We start from the raw sequence: 22060 nt of genomic DNA, 5'->3' as shown, positions 1-22060 counted from the left end.
AGAAATTGAGTGGCATTACATTTTGAGCAAGGGAAATGATAACCTAGAAAATGGCATGGCAAAGAGGAATGAGATTGTGAATCCATTTCTCTTCCGCTCTTGCTGGTCTTTCCTTGTGCTGTTGGGGAAAAGTAGCAGAGCCACTGCCATTTTTCCTGCCCATCCCTTCCTAACCTCTGCAGGTACACCTTGCACTTCCTGCAGGTCAGAGCCCAGGTCTTCCTGGCCATTGTGCAGGTCTCTGTGTGTGTGTCCCCCTTCACCCGCTGTGCATTTCTGAAATCACAGGGGAAAGCCTGGCCCAGAAAGTCCTCACCAGTACAAGCAATTTCTGTCCCTGCTGGCACTGCTGACGTGAGTGCAAACATCATGTGCCTAAAGGACAGTTTAGGAGCTCTTCAGTTGCTACCTGTATTTGTTGAATGCAGGTCTTTTACAAGAAACCACTGGTTTGTCCTGGTATCCAGTAAGAATAAGCTGCAGTATCAGTGAAGAATGAAAAGGAGTTGTGTGGTATTTATGATCCAGCAGCAAAAGCTGCCCCCTGGAGGAACATGTCATTAGGCAAATGAGATAATGAGATGCAACTGCAAAAATACCTCCACACATTCAACCGTGAGCATTGTTATTGTAGTCACTTTACTAAGTCAACCAAAGAGACTCAAAAACTGAAATACAGACTTTATACAGAACAAGTTGGGAGTACAGATAAACAAAAGCAACATTCTTCAAGAATTAGTTGTGTTTTATAAACATCAATAAATACTGAAAAAGATGTGAAAATTAAAAAGAAAAAAGGAAATAATATCAACAACTTTAAATTGCCCCAATATTTATAACTTAAATAGATTTTTTTTTGTACTTTAGCAATAGGGATTTCATCCAGGAATCCTTATATGATTAAAAAAGGAAAAGAAAAATAGCGTATTGCTGACACAAGACCAGGGAAGGGGTCACAATTAGAGCAGAAAAATGACACATCCAGTTAGAAGTGTATTACAGTTTGGCAGGAATACTCTTAATGAACACTGTCTATGTGTGAGAAAGAGACAGCATCACTATTACAGGCAAGAAATGATGATCATGTATCATTATCCATTGTCCAAAATGAAAATTAGTTAAGGGGGAAATGAAGACTAGAAAAGGAAAGCGGGGGAAAAAATAAGGAAACTTTTAAAAACACCTCTTGATTATAGTCTTCTAAGGCAAATGTCACATGCACTACTTCCCCAAGAAGCTAGACAAAGCTCTTCCATTCCCTGTGTGTTTCCTTTCATTTATTTTCATGAAGAAAGGTTTGAGAGAGCAGAGCGCTGGGAAGAAATACTGCAAACCTCTAAATTAGTGAACGAACTTCCAGCATCACTATTGTATTCAGGGTAGGAGGAACTGGAAGAAATTATGTTTTTCAGCCTCTGAAGTGCAATGATCAGTAGCAAAAGGAGAAAAGCTAAGAGACTAAGGAATATAGAAACATAGACATAGACATTGGATAAACGGCCGGGCGATGAATCCACTGAAGTTGAAAGGGATGTGGGATACAGCTCCAGAAAAGTCCCATTCTCCATGTTTCCCACAAATCCAGATGAAGGGTCAGGTTCTGACATTATTGCGTTTGTGTTTTAAAAATCCCAGCAGATCTTGTATTCAAACGCAGTTTTAGTGGCATTAAAAGAGTTTATTTTAAGCAAACATTTTTCCATCACAATGGTGAGATGACAGGTCAGCCAGTGAAAGAATTTATCCTTTACTGCTCAAGTCCAGGACAATTTAAGATTTTATCCTTCAGTACTGCAAGGGGAAAAAAAAAAAAAGCAAGGTTAATTTACTAGCAGATAATGTGCACTTGATATAATTTAAGTCTTAAGAGTTACATTTCGTAGCTCAAAAATGCAATTCTTAAAGAATTAGCTAGCAATTTTCTTTATATCTCTATTTTCCAAAATGCAGGGATTAGGAGAAATCCTACTGAATCCTAATGGGTTAAAATAGACTCTTCCCAACCATGAGTTGTTTAATTGCAGAACAGCATGATCAAAAATGTACTTTATACGGGACAGAAGTATTGGAATCCAAATATATCTTGTGATAAAAGAACCTAGTCAAGTAATGAAACCCCCTCTCAAGACTTCAGCTCCTCAGCCTAGATGAGCAAAGCCACTCAACATCAGTCGTTGATGAATCCATTAGCTACTTGCTCCATGATGTCTTGCCAGAGGTACCCAGAATTAGAAAATCTGCCAGACTTGCTTTCTTACTCTGTATTTATGAAATATTTTGACTAGTTTCAAATGTCAAAATGTACCTTGCTGTAATTCTGCCATGGAGATTTCAATGGCAGGAATGTTTCAGTGGAGTGATGCGGCTTCTGACAAGCAAAATCCCAAGGAATGGGCAGCCCTGCCAGCCCAGTAAGCATGAGAGGATTATCTAAGGACTATGGACAAAAAGTTATATTTCAGATGTTGTTTTACTGTTTATTCATTGTGTTTGTTGTTTTATAGTGGAGCTTTTGGTGGTCTTAATCAAGCATCCCAATAGCCTGCCAAGATATGCAGGAGTACAAAACTGCATGTGCACGTATCAGATAAAAATTTTCTTACTGTTGTGGTATATAACTCATAGTGATGCATAAAATATACTAAACTAAAACCATTTTATAACCCTAATAGCATTTAGCCCCACAGGAAACTGTATTTGTTGTACCTTGTGAAATAAGTCACAACACGCTGAACAAAGAGAGATCTTTATGAGATTATACTCCTTTTGAACTGTCTTTAATTTAGTGATATAAAATTAACTAATGGAACAATATGTGTTCATTTCATGTTCTGGAAATAGTCAAGTGTGTTATAGCTAATTTATCCTTTTTAAAAGATAGGCTTTGATATAGAAGATGTTTATTCTTAATTACTTTTCATAATGAAAATCAGATCCATTATTAATTGAATTGCTCTATAATAACTTAAGGAATTAATTCACATGAATTCTTTAACATGGCAGAAGTTGAAAGCCTTTAAATTTTTCACGAATTTGAAATCTACTAAATTCTGCTTTTACTACTAGCACTTGACCCCACTGCAAGGAATAACTCTGGCATTTTGGGGGACTTTTTTTTTAAAGTTAGTGGAAAATTTATAGTATTAAACAGGACTAATCAGAACCTCAAGTAAGCAGAGATGTGAGTGTTCTGCTAAATCAGAGCTTTTATAGATCTTAAAACATCACCCAGGCTATTTTTTAAATGAGTGTTTTGTAGTGAGGTCAGAGACACTGTAAACTCTGATTCCAAATGAAGCCATGAGTAGTTTTATTCAGTGCACCACAGCTACCACTTCAGCTCAGGCTCCTGCTTCTGCTGGGGGAAGAAGGTAAGTGCCATGAACTGTTTGTCTCTCTAACCCTGATCCTCCTGAAGAAATAACCCCCAGAGAGTCAGATGGCAGAGAATAAGTAAATAATAGTGTGTAATCACTTTCTTGTTAGGTTTTTTGGGTTTGTTTTTTTTGTTTGTTTGGTTTTTTTTTGTTTGTTTGTTTTTGTGGTTTGTTTTTTTTTTTTTTTTTGGCATTTCTGAAAACTAAGTACAACAACATCATAACATTTAGCCCAAACCTAATCCCAAAAATCACTGGGAATTTTGCCACTGACTTCAAAGTATAATATCAAAGCTGGTAAACTGCAATAAACCTGTTGTCTTTCTGGGAGGTGTAAAGTGACTCAGAAATGAACCACTGAGGCAAAGTTTTCACATTCTGCAGTGGTCCCTGCCTTTCCCTTATGTATTTTTGGAAAGCTGAGTTGGTTTAAGGCAAAGAATGAATTGCAAGTATTGTTCCTGAATGACTGCAGATGGAGAACTCTGTCTGACAGAAGGCTTTCCAATTAACCATTCTTGAAGACTCCTGGGACAGCAGAACTGGCACCTCTCTGCTGGGGGACTCAGATTTTGTGGTGTAGCTGGATCTGGATTACTTTGTCAGAGGCACCTCTGCAATGCCAGGACAGGGCTGTGTGACTTGAGGAGGGTCCCTGAGTCCTCCAGTCCAGCCTCATTGCTGAAAGCCCCAGATTATACTTTGCCTTTGTGACTATGGATGAGTTTTCCTGCTGCTATTGCTCCCTTGTTACACAGCCTTGCTGCTCTGATGGACAATCTACCTAGAAGATTTACACACTTCAGTACAACAATTTGCTGGTCCAAGAAGGCACAGACTCTATCTCCACACTGCTGGTTTTAGAAATACAAGGGAGCAAAACCTTTTTCTGCAACTCTGGCCCTCAAATATGAGCATTGGCACAAAAGGAAAGGCTCTCCTATATACATGGTGTCATTTGTGTGTCCTGGCTTTTCAACCAGAGCCATGGTTTAGGTATATTCTCCCAGCTGTGCATTGTTTCTTCATTCATGTCATTGGTATAAATACCTTTCACAGGTGAGGACAACCACTCTTATTCCAGGGTAAGCCAGTTTGTCAGGTAGGCTCAGTTGGAGTTTTTCATATTTCCTTTTATCCTGTGGCAAGTAGGAGGTGGGCAAGCTGAGCAGGTGAGGGATCAGGGAAAGCATCACTGTGTAAGAGGCCAGCCATAGGTACCAGCAGTACCACACCTGGGCAGCCATGCCTAAGCTAGTCACCATTGCATATCTGATGGTGCCTGCCAGAAAATCCATTTTGAAAGGAAATGCAAATGTGATCAGAAGCATCAGAGGCCTCACAACTAGCATATGCCCTGAGTGCCAAATTATATGTAACGTATGTAATTTAATCTTTAGCATTGCTAAGATAGTCACCATCTCCCACTTCAGACTAAAGAGAATATTAAATGAGACTGCAACACTCTCCAGGATGGCATGAACAGAGCTTTTTCATAGTCTCAATGTCATGAATGCTTTACCATCTGTATTGTATCTCTTCATGTATCTTGATGCAAAATCTCAGCTTCTCTAGGCTCAGTCAGATATAATTTAACAGCGTGTATTCACACCACTGAAACCCTAAAAATTGAGGAACAGGCAGCAAAGTCTGGTAGACTCAATTTTTTGTGAGGTTTTATCAGCCACAGAAAAGCATCTTGTTTTCTTGGTTCTTCCTGTATTTTTGTGACTACAAGCTGAGAAATACCTTGGCTGTTTCAGTGTCTTCAAAATGTTTAGGCAGAGAGACAAACTGACATCAAAGAAAATTAGCATTTGTGTATTACTTAAACTAACACATTTGTCACAATCTCCTATGAACTGTTTCTCTACAGGTCGGAGGTATCCTAGAAAGCCCTTATTGTAAACATCTCCTAACAGATGAGATCTCAATTAGCGTTTAGCATAGTTGCAACAGAGAGGTCCCTCGTCTGGCCAAATTTCAATATGCTGTAACAGGGCAGGAAAAGTAGGAGGGAGACTGTGAAGGTCCCCAGGTGATATGGTGATGCCAGTTCTAAGATAAGACTTACCCATCTCTAAAGATGTGTTGCCCCTTCCCAGGTCCTGCTATCACAGTGATGGGTTCCAAAAGCTGGCAGCAAGTTTTCACCAGACTGATCTATGTTTGAAGGCCTGGGAGCTCCTGGTTTAATACTTTCATCTTCCCCCTCACTGCCTTTGTTTTCTACATTTATTTCCTTCCTATATTACCAATATTGCCCTTCCAGCAAACATGTAACACAAAATATTTAATGCCAATAAAAATATGTTTGCATGCTCTTACTAAAGGACTGAATGAATTTTACATACCAGGAACACTTCAGCCTTGAAAGGCAATATGCTCTAGACAGGAAAAATGTAGCAGTTTAACATCATGCAACTAAATAAGACAGTAGCCCTAGAAAGAAAAAAAAAGACGTGAGCAACATTTTATTTCATTGAAAATGTAGGTAGGAAAGACAAAGAATGACTTCTAGCTTGGACATTACCAAGAATATGATCCTTAATGCTTCTTGCATTCATGCCTTTGGCAATTAGAAGACCACAAGTAAGTAGAATTCTTCTTTTCCCCATTACAGATAGACCTTTCAGGAGCAGAGGATCCCTTTTCCACTCTGCCTGGGAAATGGGACCAATTGCCAACTGATTCAATGAAATAGAAGACAGAAGGAAAAGAAAACTATTTCCTGCCACAAGCAAAGTTTTCCTTTTAATTTATGACCTAATTTAATTTTTTATTTTGATTTAATATGATTTAAATTTATTTCTTTGAAAATCTAAGAAGGCAAGTCCCCACATGGCTTAGCTGCAAGTTAAAATCAAGTTATATTTTGTTTGGGGGTTTGTATGGGGCTGGAAAAAGGAAACCCTCTGAGCCATAAGAATACTTAGATTAATAAAGATAGGCTCCAATGATTCTCCAATTTACATTTCCCATGGATCTGCAGATTATGGAGTCATTTATATCAATATAAATCAAAGACGTTGTGACCTGGGATCAGACCTAGAATCTGTGAGTTAAATCTGGTCTTTAAAAATAAAAGAAAAATGAGCAAGGAGAAAGAATAAAATACTTACAAGCAGGAAAAAGATAAGGAAATAGAAGCTGAATGTCCAGTGAGGAGGATGTGGTTGGTGATCACAAATCTAAAGGGACTGTATGCTGAGAAAAGCCCCTATAAAAAGCAAATAAAAGTGGAAGAGTTTAGTAATAACTACAATAATAATAAAGGAAGGACAAGTGCTGAATTTTGACTGCTTTTACTGGCAGAAATTTCAGAAAAAAAGCTCAAAAAACCACAAAACAAACAACTCAAAGCAACTGGAATCCTGGCTTGTGTTTTATTCCTGCTAACAACATCCTTCTGCTGCCCAGTTACAGCACGGCATGTACACTATCAAAACCATGATCCTGAACTCTGATTTACAGACAGGCTTTGATAACACCTTTCTCTTCTTCTGCAGTGTGCCCCAGGACCAAGACAGACATCTGTCCCCTGGCACCTTTTAAAGCACTAGAGCACTGTGTCTGCTCTCCAATTCATTTGACATTATACCCTAAAGACTCCTGCCAGGAATCAGGTCTTTTGGATTACACACTATTATTTATTCATTCTCTTTATTTCCAACTATCTGCAGTTAAAATTTTCACATACCTGAAATATCCAAACTGAATATGTTATAAGCACAAGAATAACTAGAAGAATTTTGTGTGCCTACATGCATTCAATACCTAAAATTAAAACATAGCCCCTGAATTGTTTTTAGTAAAGTAAAATAAAATTCTTGCGTATGAAGAAAAAACCCCAGATGATACAGATTAAAGCAAAAAGAGGGGCCACTCGAACAGATTTTCCCCTCTGGGAGAGAAAAGACACTTTCACAATCATTGTACATCTTAAAGCTCTGCCCCTTCAGCACATTTGGTTTGACTGTATTAGAGAAGCAGAGCTCCGGGGATGGATGTTGGATACATTGTTGTGCTGCTTTCATCCCCTCAGTCACTGAATCACTTTTGGTTTAAGCCTCTCCAAGTTCAATAAAGAACATTTTCTAGTGCAGCTGTTAAAAGACAGTACTGTTGAAAGCCAAATGTTTTGATAACATTGACTGTACTAATGCTCCACCCAAAGGGAGTCAGACAGCTTCTCGACCATCTCTTTGTAAAGGAGAGGTAGGATGCTGTAGGTGAACCCCAAAGTCAGCTGTCCCAGAGATGGATCCAGCATCTGCTCTGGATGTGAGGGCATGCACCCTTGTCACCTTGCCCAGAACTGCTTCTGCGGCTGAGGCAGGTGTGGTACAGGATGGAGAGGGGGTACCACAGCCCCTGTATGTGTTTTCTCTGGCAAATATGCTTCACATATCCAAGAGCTCTACTCTATGCCCCTCAGTTTTGTCTGCTCATAGCAGACACCCTTTTCCTCTCCTATATTTCCTTCCTGGGGGAAAGAGGCATCGATCTCTGCAATAGGACTGTATCTTCAACCAAGACAAATACAAATTATTTTGCTCTTTTCTCTTGGTAGAATCTTTGTTAGTCCATCTCCCCCCAGATGCACAGAGCACTGCTTTAGCCTGTTTAGCCCTTCATTCAATACAACAGTGCCACAATCTCCAGCCAGGCGAGGGGACCAGAGCCTACCAAATCCTGGGCTGATTAAACACGAAGTGAAAAACATAAGACATCCTCGAGGCTTCCTAAGTGCAGGCATTCATATTCAAATGGCAAGTGTACATAGTGAGGCAGGGAGGGCAGAGCTTTTTATTATCTTTGAAGAACAGAGAAATACTTGGACCAGAACATCAACAAGCTTATCTTCAGAAGACCCCTTGCCATACACAGTTGTATCCTTCATCCTCTTGCACCACTCTAATGCCCCTCACAGCTATTTTTACCATTTCAGCTGCAGCAGTAGCCTACAGAAGGATTTGGCCCAAACAGTGTATTCATTCACTGTGCCAGTAAGATATGCAAGGAGTAGGGATCTGTTTCCTGTATCTCTCAGGATGTGGAGAGCGGTAAGGAGTCTCACTGCTGTGCCTCTGAGACTTTAGTTAGAGAAGTGGGGCCCTCCTGGTCTAGCCTCCAACGAGACCATCAATCTGACCCAAAGAACACAGTTACCAAGGAAATCAGTCTCCTTCCTGTCCTGGTTTGTTAAAAAAAAAAACCAAACAAAAACCAACCAACCGACCAAAAAAAAAAAACAACCCCAAAAAACCAAAAAACCCCCCAAACCTTTTTTTTTTTTTTTAATTTCCGGGCAAAAAATACAGGTTGCTGAAAAACCCCACCCAAAACTCAACAGCCTACTCTTTGCTGACCATAGTGATGGGTCATATTTGGTTTCTTGGTGTCCAGTCCCAAATTTATTGCCACTGTGAATAAGTTTTTGTTGCCACTTCTGGCCAAATTCAACCCAGGCAGAAACCTCAAACAGATCTGAGCTCCTAAAGTTTAATGACAGTGGGTAATCAGTCAGAGAATCACACAGCTATTTGGTTGCCCATAACAGCTTTAAATCTTGGTAATTGACTTCTATAGTCAAAAACAGCCACTAAGGTGTCACTGTCAAAGTGACAGATCCTGGGTGCCCAGCTGGAAAGGAGGCCCAGGGCAAGGTTAGCCAGGGAAGAGGAGAAACCAGCAGGTGTCAGGAATCCTTAACTTCTGCATTTTATATAATGACTTCTTGTTTGATTTCTTGCAACATCCGATTTGGAAGTTTTGTTTGAACAGAAAATTTAGTGTAGTGTGGAATGGCTGCTTAATGAGAAATGAAAATTCCATTAAAACTCATTTTCCTCAGTGGAACAAGTATATAAAATTATTTCAGCTGCTTCTGCCTTGTTGCCTTCTTTCATGGCTGGGTCATCCCATTCCTGCTACCCCTTCTTTATGAAGGCTGTGTGGAGCATCCCACCAACTGATAAGCCTCTCAGGAGATTCCATCCAGCATACATGTTTGTGGCATAGCAGTGATGTAATTAATCTCAGAACAAACAAAAGTTAATTAAGCTTTGCTACTTCACGCCTGACTCTTCACATGGCCTCCCAAAAACCACATTTTTTTATTTGACACAAGCAGAGCAGCACTGGACTCCACAACTGAGGCTAAGCAGCCAGTGCAGTGGGGGGCTGTGCACTGTGTTTGCCCTTCCTGAAGGCACCACACTTCTCATGGGACAGTGCTTCAGCTCCTGCACAGTTTACTCAGACTAAAACACACCAGATAAAATACCAAGCTCCAGGGCAAGCAGTCCTTGTTATCAAAGTTTGCTTTCATTTTCCATCACACTCATGTGTAAAACTATAAACTTGCAATGCTTAGACCCTCAGGTTCAGCTCCAGGTAGAGGAGGAAAAACCCCTCAAAAATATCATGCACATCCCCTTCATCTACAAGGAATTCAGTCTTAGGACGAAGTGTGGCTAAGTCTGGAACTAAATGGATTTAAAGTCTCTTGCCTCCTGCCCGGTGCCGATGACGTGGCTGCACGCCGGAGCGTACCTGAGGGCCCTCATCTCCCACATTCCATGCAGCCACATCCACTCCTGCCTCTGGAGAATTCTAGGCAGACTGCAGCAAGGAGCTTGCTGAACAGTAAGTGCCATTTAACTTTGCTAGTCAGTGGGGTTATTGGTCCTTAACTAACAAAGCTGTGACCCAGGAAGAAGAGTCCTGAACAATAAGAAAACACTTTTCTATTACAACATTCAGCTGATATACTGATTTAAATATATTTTATAAAAACAACAGGTACAAATCATGTATTTTATAAATCACATATTTTTAAAAACCATATCACACCCGAAAATGTCAAGCAGATTTTATTTCAACCTTCTTAGGAGCCTTGTCACAATATAAAGCTGGGACATATTTTTTTACACTTGGTTCAACAGAAATTTTTGTTAATGCATCGTTTTCAGATTTTTTTTTCTCTCTCTAAAAAAACGCAGATGCAGTATCAACTACATACTGTACACTTAAATGTCAAGGGAGTTTTAGGCACAGATGTGCTATCACAGTAACTCGGCTCACATAACTCTTCTTCCTGACTCGGGTACCTCAGTATGTTTTACCAAGAAAAGTAAGAAAACACCTTTCTGCTTTGATTCTGTTTGCCCTCACTGCTGTAACAGAAGATCCCCATCCTTACTGACACAGGCTGCATGCATGCCCTCTCCTGACAAAGAAAACATGGCATATTTGTGTGCCACTATATTCACATATAGTCCCTGTTTGCTTAACAGCCTGCAACAACTTAGGCAAAGAGACAACAGGATTGCAAAGGGAGCTGCAGCAAGCCACGCTGTACTGTGCAAGCATAAGGGGGCAGGGTTGCACCTGTAATGCCAAAAAAGAGCAAGTGAGGATAATGTAGGCTATGGAAGGAGAGTTTCTGCTGGTGCTAGATAGAGCGATCTGTTCAACAACTGCCTCTCAGATGTCCTAGCTTTAGAGGACACTGTTGTGCTCCAATCCAGTGCAGGAGTAATTCCAGTGGCAGGGAAGGTGACAGCTTGGGTGAGGGCTTGTCTTAGCATCTGACCAGACAGCTGCTGACGGCATCAAACCAAAGCAAATGTGCTGGGGCATTTCAAGGAAATTAAAGGAATGATGGACAAGGTGCCTACATGAAGCTACAAGTAAGAACAAAGGTGGAGCTCGAAGAAATGCAAAGATGATGGCTTGAGGGAGAAAGATGCTGAGGGCACAGGCTGATCAAAGCCCAGGGTACATCTTGGGAAAACAGCAGACTTGGTATATCATGTACAGGGTGACTGTCAAGGACACTTGAAAAAAAGCAAAGCCTCAGACGGACATGTCCAGTGCAGGGGGAAAGAGGGAGCAGCAGAAGGACTGATAAAGAGGGGAGATGCAGACAAAGTGTCAGGCTAAGAGGTGGGTTTTGCAGCAGCGCCAAGGATCAAATATGTCGTAACAGGATTTCCTCTGCGCAAGCCAGGAAAGGAGACAACCACAGTCATGAAGACACACAGGAAGGACTGCTTGCAAAAGAGTGCAGGAGGTAGAGGTGAAAGTATACTGATTTTTTAGTATTTAGATTCCAAGTCTCAGACCTATCAGAAACATCAGATTTTTCAGCAACTTCTGAATGTACTCTGTCGTTGAGATAATTCCTCTTCTGTTTCTGTGTAGATGGGGTACAAGGAAGAAAGGCTCCATTGCTTCCTGCCTCTGATGGGGAATTTGCAGGATACAACTTACAACTTGCACTGCACCAGTAAGACCCAATTATGAAAAAGACACTTGGCAGAGGCAAGCTATCCCACTTCAGCCTTTTACATCTGAAAAGGTTAACAAAATACCCACGGCAATAACTTCCTAAGCCAAATATGTTCACATACATACATACATGGTGATAGTACTAGATTAGACCTGGATGCTGAAATAGCCCAAGACCCCTCCCCCAGTAGTTCCAGGTCCTGCAGCCTGTATCCTGTTGACAGCAAAGCACACATACTGGATATAGCAAGTAGCAGCCTGCAGGCGGGCCAGGCTGTGTGCCAGAGCACAGGAAAGCTGGGGAAACATGAGGGAGGCAGGGGGGAAACGCCTGCCTTTTCTTTCCCCTGCCTTGGGTGATAGGGCTGACCCAGTCTGAGGAAGAGGTGGGAAAGGAAGGCAGCCAGTACATAGCTACAACCAGCAACCATCCCTGAGGGGAACAAGCCCTTCTAGGCATAATAGCAGAGAGAAGGCAGCTGGTGATTTCAGGTTGCCTTTTGTTTCAGTGTGTTCAGGCACAGGAAAGTTAGAGTGGGTTTAAAATAACTGTAAAAAGCAAAATCACAAGGAAACAGACATGACACTCCACCTGGATCCCTTTTTATAATAAAACTGCCAGCACTGCATGCATCTTATATGGTCCAAATTTTACACATTTCTCCTATTCATCTTTCTCCCATTCTGCTATAATTAGCTAAGAATTAATTTAATAATAGCTAGTATGCATTCCTAATTGTCTTTGCTTATATAAATGTTAATCAGCGTCGCAAATTCTCAGCCCTTTACCACTATTTTCACAATTTCCCTCTAACTGTTTATCATTTGCAAGGGTAGGAAGAGTTTGCTTCACTTGATTTCTGTTGCAAACTTTATTACATCTAGCAAGATGATGTTGAAACAGCCTGCAGCTTTTAGGCAGACATAAAGTGCTTGCAAAGGGCACATTTTTGTGCATCCATCCTGTAGGTTTTTTTTTTTTTCATGCTGTGCTGCCTAAGCTCAGCTCTTCTCCCACTACATTGGATAGGCATGTTACAATTTATTTGCAGAGGGAGCAATCCTTTTCCCGTCATCTCTCCGCAAACAACGTGAAAGAGCACACGGGCGGCAGTCTGTGCTTATGCCCGCTGAGCCAAGAATTTTCTTGCACAGTGATGACCCAATGGTCTGTGCTATCACACCCCTGGGCTGCAGCATCTTTCAGCAAAAGAAACCAGCCTGTGCCTCCCTTCTCTCCGCATCCCTCCTTCCAGAGGCTGTGAAGCCCCGTGCTGTCCCCCCGCTCTCCCAGAGCGTTCCTCTTTTTGCCTCCGCCGAAAGCAATTTCTCCAAACCCAAGAAGCGCTCGTTCAATTTAAGCACTCTGCCAACCCGCGAAGTGAGTTAGGCTAAACACAGCTTCTTCCCAAAAGACGTTTGCGAGCGATCAAGCACAGGCCACAAAACACATACCTCAGTTAAACGCTTGTGAAAATCAAATGCCCTTGGGTACAGCACAGGACAGGCAAACCGCTGAGGATGCTCCCTCGGAGCAGCAGCACGGGCGAGGCACGGCGGGAGCTGTTCCAGGGCGGACAGCGGCTTCCCAAACCCGCCGGGGACCCGCCGGGACCCGCCTCAGGCGGCGCGGCACCGCTCGGCGCCGGACAGCGGGAGCGAGCGGCCCCGGCGCTGCGGGGACGTGCGAGCGGCAGAGCCCGGCCGCCTGGCAGCCGCACCGAGGGCACGAACAACGCGCACCGGGTGAGGGGCAGGCGCAGAAAAAACACCCCACACCCGGAGTGTCCACCTCCCTCGAAAAGCAGACGGCTGATGCCGCCGGGATGCTCCGGCTCGGGATGCTCCGGCTCGGGATGCTCCGGCTCAGGCGCAAGCGGCAGCGCGGCACCTTCCTGCCCGCAGCCGTCCCGCTGGGGGAGCTCCGCTCCTCGCTCCCCGCTCCCTTGCGCGGCCCCGGGCCCGGGCCCGGCTCCCGCCGCCGTCCCGCACGGCCGCGGAGGCAGCGCCGCCCCCGGCCCGCCCCTCGCCCTCCCCGCGCTCCCCGGGCTCGGCTGCGGGGCCGCGCCGGGCGGGGCGGCCGCTGCCCCAGAGCCCCGGACCGGGCGGTCTGTGCTGGGGCAGGGCCTGGGGCCTGCCGAGTGCACCCTCTGTGTGGGAGCCCGGGCGAGGCGCTGCCTGGAAGTGGGGCGAGCCTCCCATCTCACCGGCGTTAGGGGATGGAAGTCACCGGGCATCGTACAAACCCGCATCAACACCTGGCTCTTACCGTCCCACAGCATACACCCCTGAAACGCGTCGGGGCTGGTCCCTTGAAAAAACCCCAAAAAACCCATCCCGTATTTCCACCGGGCAGAGCTGCCCGTGGGAAATGCGGGCTCCTTTGGAGCAGAGTGTCTGCGGAGGGGTCAGATCGTGGCACCGTAACGGGAATTGGACCTAGCGAAGGTGTGGGTTAGAAAACAGGTTTCCTGGAAAGCGGAAACTTGCAGATGACTTTTGAAAACGCTGCCAAGTTTTCGGCTGGCTGCTGAGGCCCTCAGGGGTACTCTGACATCATGTACGCTGGAGTGAATTAATAGTTGTGCTAAGATCAACTGAGATAATAAGGTAGTGTAAACTAGAACAAAACCTGGCTTCCCTAGTTCATTTGGAGAATGACTTACCTACAGATATCACATGCTCTGGAATGAAATATTGAGAAAATGTTGGCTGGATCAGACACATTTCCTTACGTGGACACTGAGGAAAGAAGGGTTCATCTGGCTTCTGGTACACTTGTCTCATCCACTATGGTTTTTTTTGGCCAAATGAGTTTGCTGTGGGTTAGACATCAGTGATGAGCACTGTGAAGAGCAGATGGGGAGTTTAATGCACCCTCTGCAGCTCAGTCTTGTGTCTGGCTAATGTCCATATGCAATTCTGAAAGGATGTTGGAAAAGGTTGTTCTTCATTTTAAATTGCTCTTAGGGAGCTGTGCAGTCCATAATGTGCTGCGGAGGCACTTCTGTGAGATGTGCTTTCTTTGATACAGTTTACACGGTTTCAGTAGAAGAGTAAGTTGGAATGGCATGAAACAATGAGTCTTGGAGAAACAAGACATATGAATAAGTAGGAAAAAGACAATGCTTAAAGGAAAAATCAATCCCAAGAATGAGCCATATTTGTCCTTGATAATAACCGGTGAGTGCAATGACATACAAGAGATGGACTTGACCTTCAAGTGGCCAAAATTCTCCATATTTCATCTGTGAAAAAAGAAATCAGTGGTTTTTGTGGGTTTGGGGTGGGTTTTTTTGTTTAGGTTTGGCTTTTCAGAGTCACATGCATGGGATATGAACAAAAAAAGAATAGAGTATCAGTTAGTGCTATGATATTCCTAACCTGGAAGCAGACCACTGGCTCACTTCAATCTGCAGCCACTGCAGAAAAGGGCACATTTGACAGTGAACTTGCTGATTACATTAACTTCTGTGGAAATAGCATACAAAGCTTGTTGAAACTGTGGGGAAAGAAAAGTTGTAGACACCTACTACAGTACTGGCAATGGTTAGATTAGAGGTGAATAATCCTGCTGCAACCATTTTAAAAAGTACAGACAATTTGCTATACCCTTTCTTATTTGTATACTCAGACTAGAGGTAAAGACTTTCTGGTACAAGCCCTGTGTCTGGGATGTCACTGGACATAAATAGAGACAGATGGTGCATTGAAGTCCTCAACAACGATTTTGCATATAGATAAGTTCCTAGGTACAAAATTCTAATGAGATAAGAGAACCAAAAGGGGTAAAGCAAAATATTTGAATCTTGAAAAAAAGGAAGACGTCAATGGAAAGGTTTCTGATATAGCTCAATTACTCCAGCAGTGGAATTGCAACCTGGGACAGACAGCAAGAATTTTCCCAAGGTCAAGCAGGGAAAAGAACAGAAGGAAAGGCAGATGCAACAGAGCTGAAGTGGCTGCTAAGCCAGGCATGTTGTTGCTGGGACTGGTCAGAAAAAACCCAGTGCTTTCTAAAAGAAACAAACTATGATCGCTTGGACTTGTATTACTTTTGTGGATTTTTTTCTCAAAGACTAATCGACTGAAGAATGAGAAAATTCTTAAATGCTTCCTGCTGATGAATGTGCTTATCCCACAGCATCAGACATAGTCACTAGTAATCCTTGGCTCTGGAAGAAACTGAGAAGTCAGATCCAGATCTATCCACTGAGTGTCACAATCTCAACATATGCAATGTAGGCTAGGTCATACCATCCTAGCTTGTTCAGGTACAAAAAATACAAGTACTTAGGTAACAAGTGAGAATTATTTTTTGCAGCCGTGCTCTGATTTTTCATTCTTTTCCTGGATAAAGCACCTCTCAAGGGGAGGTGAACAGCACTGCTAGAAGAGGTTATGATTTGTTCAGCAGAGGAAAGAAGAACAGGGCAAATAGAGGAACAGGGCAGAAAGGCTTTTGTGCTTTTTGGAGGTCACTGCTGTTTCTGTAAGATTTTAGCCTGGGCTACATCACTGATGTCCTCTCTTCTGCATCAGTCTTTGTGGGTTGTTCATTTTCTGTGAGCTGCTCAGTGGCACTGGGCAAAGCTGCACTAGAGGAGTTGTCAGCAAGATCAAGCTTCACTCACCAGCGCTGGTGGCTGCGTCAGGACCTCATGCAGAGGCTGTGGCAGCAGGAAGCACTGCAGCTCCAAAGTAATTAAGTTGCTCTTTTATTGCTCTTCCTCCTTCATGCTCTCTATGCAAACAACACAGTGTGAGTTGGCCCTTACTCAGGACAGTGTCTTTCATACAAAATGTGTTTCAAAATGTTTTGCAATGATAAAACATACCAAGAGTATTAAACAGAGAAATGGGAAGACAGATATTTTCAGAGAAGGTTTGAAAGAAAAATGACAGTAAAGCAGAAAAAAATGCAAGGACTCTTGAGATGGTGAGAATTAGAAAAAAAAAAAAAGTAACAAACAGAACCACAGAACCACTTTTTTTTTTTTTTTTTTAAACACAGTTTCAGTCAGATAAGTACTGACTTCCTTGGAGTCAGAGCAACAGGTTGAGGCTCTGGATGGGTCTGGTTACCTCTGAGGTTCTGAAGAGAGCACAAGGAGATGTAGCTTGACTGATGCTTAGTGTGATTGGGCCTCCAGAGCTCAGTGTCATTCCTGCTGCTACTAGGCTGTCTATGAGACAGCATGGCTGTAGTGGATAGCTTTTAATAGCTTTTCTTAGAATACAGAAAAATACGGAAAATTACATGTTAATATTGTTATGATTACTGATTTGATGGTTCTTGATGTGATTTCCTGTACCTGCTCAGAGTCATTAGGTGGTGGAATAAGCAAACAGTGACTGTAAAAACTTCCAGAGCGAATTCCTACAAGTTTGAGTACAGGAGTTAGGTGTATATGACCTTCTCTGGTGGCCTTAAAGCCATTTCTCTTTCTCATTTTGACTAAGGAACTTAGGAACTTCCTCAGAAAGGTCTGCTTCATTACACTTCCAAGATGATGAACATAGCAGTTAAATGAACTAAATTCCACCCAAGAAAATCAGATCCTCATCTGTTCAGGTGAGCTCTCCACTTTAAATATTTACATATAGAGAATGCTGTTCTACTGAGATGCAGGTTGAAAATAAAACCTGCTATTTGGACAACCAGTGAATACTGTCTCTCCCCTCTTCTTCACCAAGCTCCCAGGAGACGGCAGGGAACAGTAATGCCTTCCTGAACCTGACCATGTCCTCTTAGTGACTGGATTTGTACTCAGCTTGTAGCACTGCCTTCAGCACCCATTTTGTCTCGTACTTTTTTGTGAACATGGTGGCTGAAAGTTAATGAGTCTTCAGGGTAACATTTTCCAATACTGAAAAGGCTTTGGTACTATATTGCATGAACATTACTATTTAACAATGGCCAACACAGAAAATAGAAAACGTCTTCGAAGACTTGTTGAGACAATATTTAACTTCTAATTCCTCCATCACATAAAAGCTACTTGTTAATGCAAGGACCAGCTAAATGAATTTTAAAGCTCAATTAAGTTTATCGTTAGATGTTTTTAAAATACTGTTAGACCAGTATTAGATGTAGAATTCTCCAGATAGCTCTGGCCTTTTTAATTACCTGAAGTCATTATAAGGAGCAGTCACTGAAGTTCATTCATTCTTTCCATGCTTACTACCAATCCACTTACAAACTTTGCCACTGAGCAACCTCAGGAGAGGCTATCTTTAATGAGACCCCTATGGAATAATGGGCTATTAATTTCCCTAAATATCACTTGGATCATATTAATAGATTCACATTCTAGTAAGGGGACAAGTGCCTCATACACTGCTTATCTGTGATATAAAACCTTGGCAAGGACCAGTTCTGTCTGTTAGTAGTCAGCATTTTTCATAGAACCTTTTAAATTTTTATAAGTTGGCTCTTTGTTTAGGACGTATCTGCACATATCTGTACATTAAATACACAGATAATGCCCAAGGTCAAATGGTGGTGTCTTTTTATGTCTGGGGACTTCTGCTTCTTCTGGGAATCAGGGTTCATTAACAGCTAACAGCAAATCCTATACAGAGCCAGATGAGAAAGTTGCACTTGATTTTTAAAGGCAATGAAATTCATACATAACTTGTGATGAATAAATAGTTCTGCAAGTATTGCAACTGCAGAAGTTTGTTTTCTTGGAGATTTGTGTCATGTGGCTAATTACTTCTTGTCCTCACAAAGACTCGGGCTCCATGTGAAGTTTTGCTAGGCAGAGCAGTTATAAGGTGGCATGTGTACATGTGTGGCTTTTCTGATGGTCTGTCTCTCTGTGAGAGGGACCAAGATGTTTCATGCCCTAAGTTCATAAGGTCAAATTACCCTATTGCAATGAAATTGATTCTGGTTTACTTAAGTATTGGTAACATTAGATTAAACCTATTAAACTGGGACATCTTGCCCACAGATACCATCCATCACATTTTAGATGTCGTGGGGTACCTGAGACATGCAGAGTGGAGTGCTGATAGATATGAACAGGGCCTACAGGAAGCATTCAGATTTCTTACTTGGTAACTAGGATGCAGGCAGGATGCCTAAGGACATCTCAAATGGCACTGAGCCACTGAGTCCCAGTTGTCCACTATCTGTGTTGGAATCTTGGGCACTCATCTCCAAATATACACATACAATTAAGTATTTTAAGGAAAATCCAACCAGAAAACTCCCACACCTTTTATTTATTACATATATATATATATATATATATATATATATATATATATATATACACACACATATTTAATTTTATTATTTAAGTTGGGGGATACAGTGACTGCCATCTGGAGGGGGTTTTCTGTTCACATAGATCTCACTTTGGAGCCAGAAGAGCTTTAAGTGCCAAGCCAGGATTTCCAAATTCTAGTGTTTTTCTGTACCTTTGCCTTCACTGCAATCCACAAGCTCTTCCAAAAGCCCATCAGTGCATCAGTCAGTACAACCACTGTTTTCACTGATATGCCATTTGAGGCATAATTTTGTCTTTAGTCTGTTCACAAGCTGCTATTGCATGTGTATCAGATGATCGATCCACTTACAAATACTGGATATATCCTACCCTGGTATCCTTACTTGTGACATCTTAATGTTCAAGTCATTTTCAAAAGAGAGTTACATAGCTGTCAGTTAATCAAACCATTACAAATCTGATGCCCATGTACTCAACAATCATCTAATACCATTCTGTCAGAGCAGAAGTGCTTTAAAGGGGGTGCAAATGTGATCTGAGATGATTCTAAAGACCTATTACACTGCCAGAGTGCTCCAAAGTGGCCTAAGTATAATTGAAAATCAGGACCTCCATCACAAAGATAAATGATGCCTCCAAAAGAACAATCTTATCTCCACAAAATAGCAGAAGCAAAACGGTAGAGATGAATCTCTTCAGGGGCCTCCTGTTTGAAGCCTACAAAGGCAGCTGCAGAGTCCACAGCAAGAAAGGAAAACAAACCCAAAGCGCAAGGCAGATCTCATGTGGGGCTGCTTTTTGCCCAGGGGATGAAGCACAGCTACTGCAGCCCATCTATTTATGTTGGATGAAATATTCCCAAATGAGTCCTCTCTTTAAAAAACACTTTCTTTCTTTTTTTTTTTTTTCTTTTTTAGTACAGCAATAAATTATGAGCTGAGAAAAAATAAGCAGTGTAAGGAAAAGAAGTTCATTATAATTCTGAGAAATGGGATTTTTTTTGTGCAATTTTAACATCTCAAAGGTCAGTGGCTGCGTCTTCTTTTTGTCCCTGAGGTAACATTGCCTTTTTCTGTAGTGTCTCTTTTTCATCAAAGTCAGAGAAAATCTATGAACTGTGTGATAACCTTAGGTAATTATTCGGAGTGGTAGCTGTGACATCAGCACTGAGATAGAATAATTTTGGTAAGGTATCAGCTCCTGAGTGCATCTGCACATACCAACCCAGGAACATATACTCTGAGAAGATCAGCTTTTCATCCCAACCCTGTAATAAAATGTGAGTTGTGTCACCAAGCAAGAGTGAAGAAATAGCAGCTGTTCCTGCCTCTTTCTGTGATCTATTCACAATTGAAGTGCTAGCGAAAAAAGAAGTGGATTCCCTGCTGGTTTAGAGTCTTATAATATCAAAGGCAAATAATCACAGGTTATCTGTGGACAGAAATGCCAAAGATACACAAAAGGGACTTCAGTTTTTTCTTCTCAAAACTAAGCCATGTTAATGGCAAGTGCAATTTTCATGGCTTTTCATTTGAAACAGTGTTTCAATAACTTGGATCTGATTCTGAAGAGTACTAAATACATGCTTAGCAGTATATGAGGAGAGTCCTCTTTTGGCACTGACACCAGATCCTTTGCCTTTGGAATCTCTTGACAGCAAGGATGCTAAAGCATAACACTGATAGACAGAGAGGCAAATAAATCTTCTCTGGACGTGCTTATCTCCTTGTTGAAAGTGGAGCTTTGCATTTTTCTATGCTCTTACCCTAAAACAAGCATATAGTATATACTATATTATGCAGCTGTGCTTCAGGCCAGTTATAAAGTACAATTCTTTTATTCCTGCCTCCTTCCTCTCTTTTATAGTTTCTCCTCAAGTTTTTAACAGAAAACTCAGGACTGGAGTCGTTACACTTTCTCATCCAATTTCACATGTACCTATCAAAATGCAATTCTTTTTTGCTATTCCTTTTTTACTGCGTTTCAGAACAGAGGAAACCTAACAGGTAAGGTCTTCCTCTGCTACAGCTTTGGGGCTTGGAAGCTCAGAGCTCTGCTAAGGTGTATACCAGAGCAGTAAGGGAAGATGTCTGACCCAGGCATTTGGAGGAATGAGTTTGTTTGTGGAAAGCAGATCCGCAAGGTCACATTAGATTTTTGCGTCATGGTCGCCAGCCAAGGCTCACATCGACTGCAAACAAGACCAGGACCAGCCAACATAGAGAGGGTAATGCAACACTTAGACATATGCAGGTTGTGTCATGAATAAAATGTCCTGTATTTTGTCAGTCTGATGAATTCTAATATTAAATTTTTCTTTTCTTGATTTTCAGTTTCTGTGAGCTTGAAAAACGTTACTTTTCATTTCAAAAACCGCTCAGGGTATATGGAGGGCCAGCTTTGGAGTGGGAGAGACAGGCAGCATGTGAAGAACAGGATCTGACTTGATGTGTCTGATGAGCCTTCTTCATGACATTTCCCAGTGTCCTTTCTTCTGTGGTCGGCTATGTGAGAGCTCTTTCAATGAAAGATGCTATAAAAAGATTTTATTTCCTAATTATTTGTTATTACCCAATGAAATAGGGCAAGGCTAAACACATCACCGTTCTGAAATCTCAGGGGATGACTGAGAAAGATGGTTTAATAGTTTCAGGATGGTGGGCTAATGTTGGGGGCATGGTGGGCATATTGGGGATGATTCACTTCTCATATAATTTTATGCATGTGCAGTTCCATGGGCATCAGTGATTCACATGAGTGGCGGAAGAAGGCCCTATAAGGAGAAGTGTGCCACAAACTGATTGATTTATTCCCATTGCTCAGTCAGGAAGACTGCTTTCTTGAGCCAGGTTTCTAATATTGAAATCCATGAAAGTGTTCTGGTTGGCAGCTATTTCTGATTGTTAGCAGAAGAGCTATGGAAAATGAATTTTTGATTTGGTTTATTTATAATCTCTGTTCCAAGTTATCCTTCATAATTAATTAAAAGAGATCAGCTGGTGCCAGTTTTTCACCCTCTGTCATTACAACAAATTCATCACTGCTTAAAATCTGATTTTTCATGAAGTGATATGAAAAATTTCACCAGCTTTTTCATATGACCCATGGTTGCTTTCTCATAATTTACACATAGGTAAGGTGCAT

General features: G+C 41.9%; 1 protein-coding gene across 2 annotated transcripts; it reads right to left on the bottom strand.

Moving 5' to 3' along the window:
* Window positions 1-669: 669 nt before the first annotated feature.
* On the bottom strand, window positions 670-13643 carry SERTM1 (serine rich and transmembrane domain containing 1). 2 transcript variants are annotated; one of them, XM_066177444.1, is made up of 5 exons: window positions 13131-13643; window positions 6500-6597; window positions 5911-6040; window positions 5732-5819; window positions 670-1791 (listed from the first exon to the last, which is right to left on the bottom strand). In XM_066177444.1, the coding sequence occupies exon 5, from the start codon at window positions 1605-1607 to the stop codon at window positions 1284-1286; it is 324 nt and encodes a 107-aa protein (XP_066033541.1). In that variant the 5' UTR covers window positions 1608-1791; window positions 5732-5819; window positions 5911-6040; window positions 6500-6597; window positions 13131-13643; the 3' UTR covers window positions 670-1283. The 2 variants fall into 2 exon arrangements, with proteins under 2 accessions (XP_066033541.1, XP_066033540.1); XM_066177443.1 differs by lacking the exon at window positions 5911-6040.
* Window positions 13644-22060: the final 8417 nt, after the last annotated feature.

Source organism: Chamaea fasciata, unplaced genomic scaffold, assembly GCF_029207755.1.
Source record: "Chamaea fasciata isolate MVZ Bird 193981 ecotype frontalis unplaced genomic scaffold, bChaFas1.0.hap1 SCAF_2, whole genome shotgun sequence".
Classification (NCBI taxonomy): Eukaryota; Metazoa; Chordata; class Aves; order Passeriformes; family Sylviidae; genus Chamaea; species Chamaea fasciata.
This window is presented reverse-complemented; position numbering and strand designations above follow the sequence as displayed.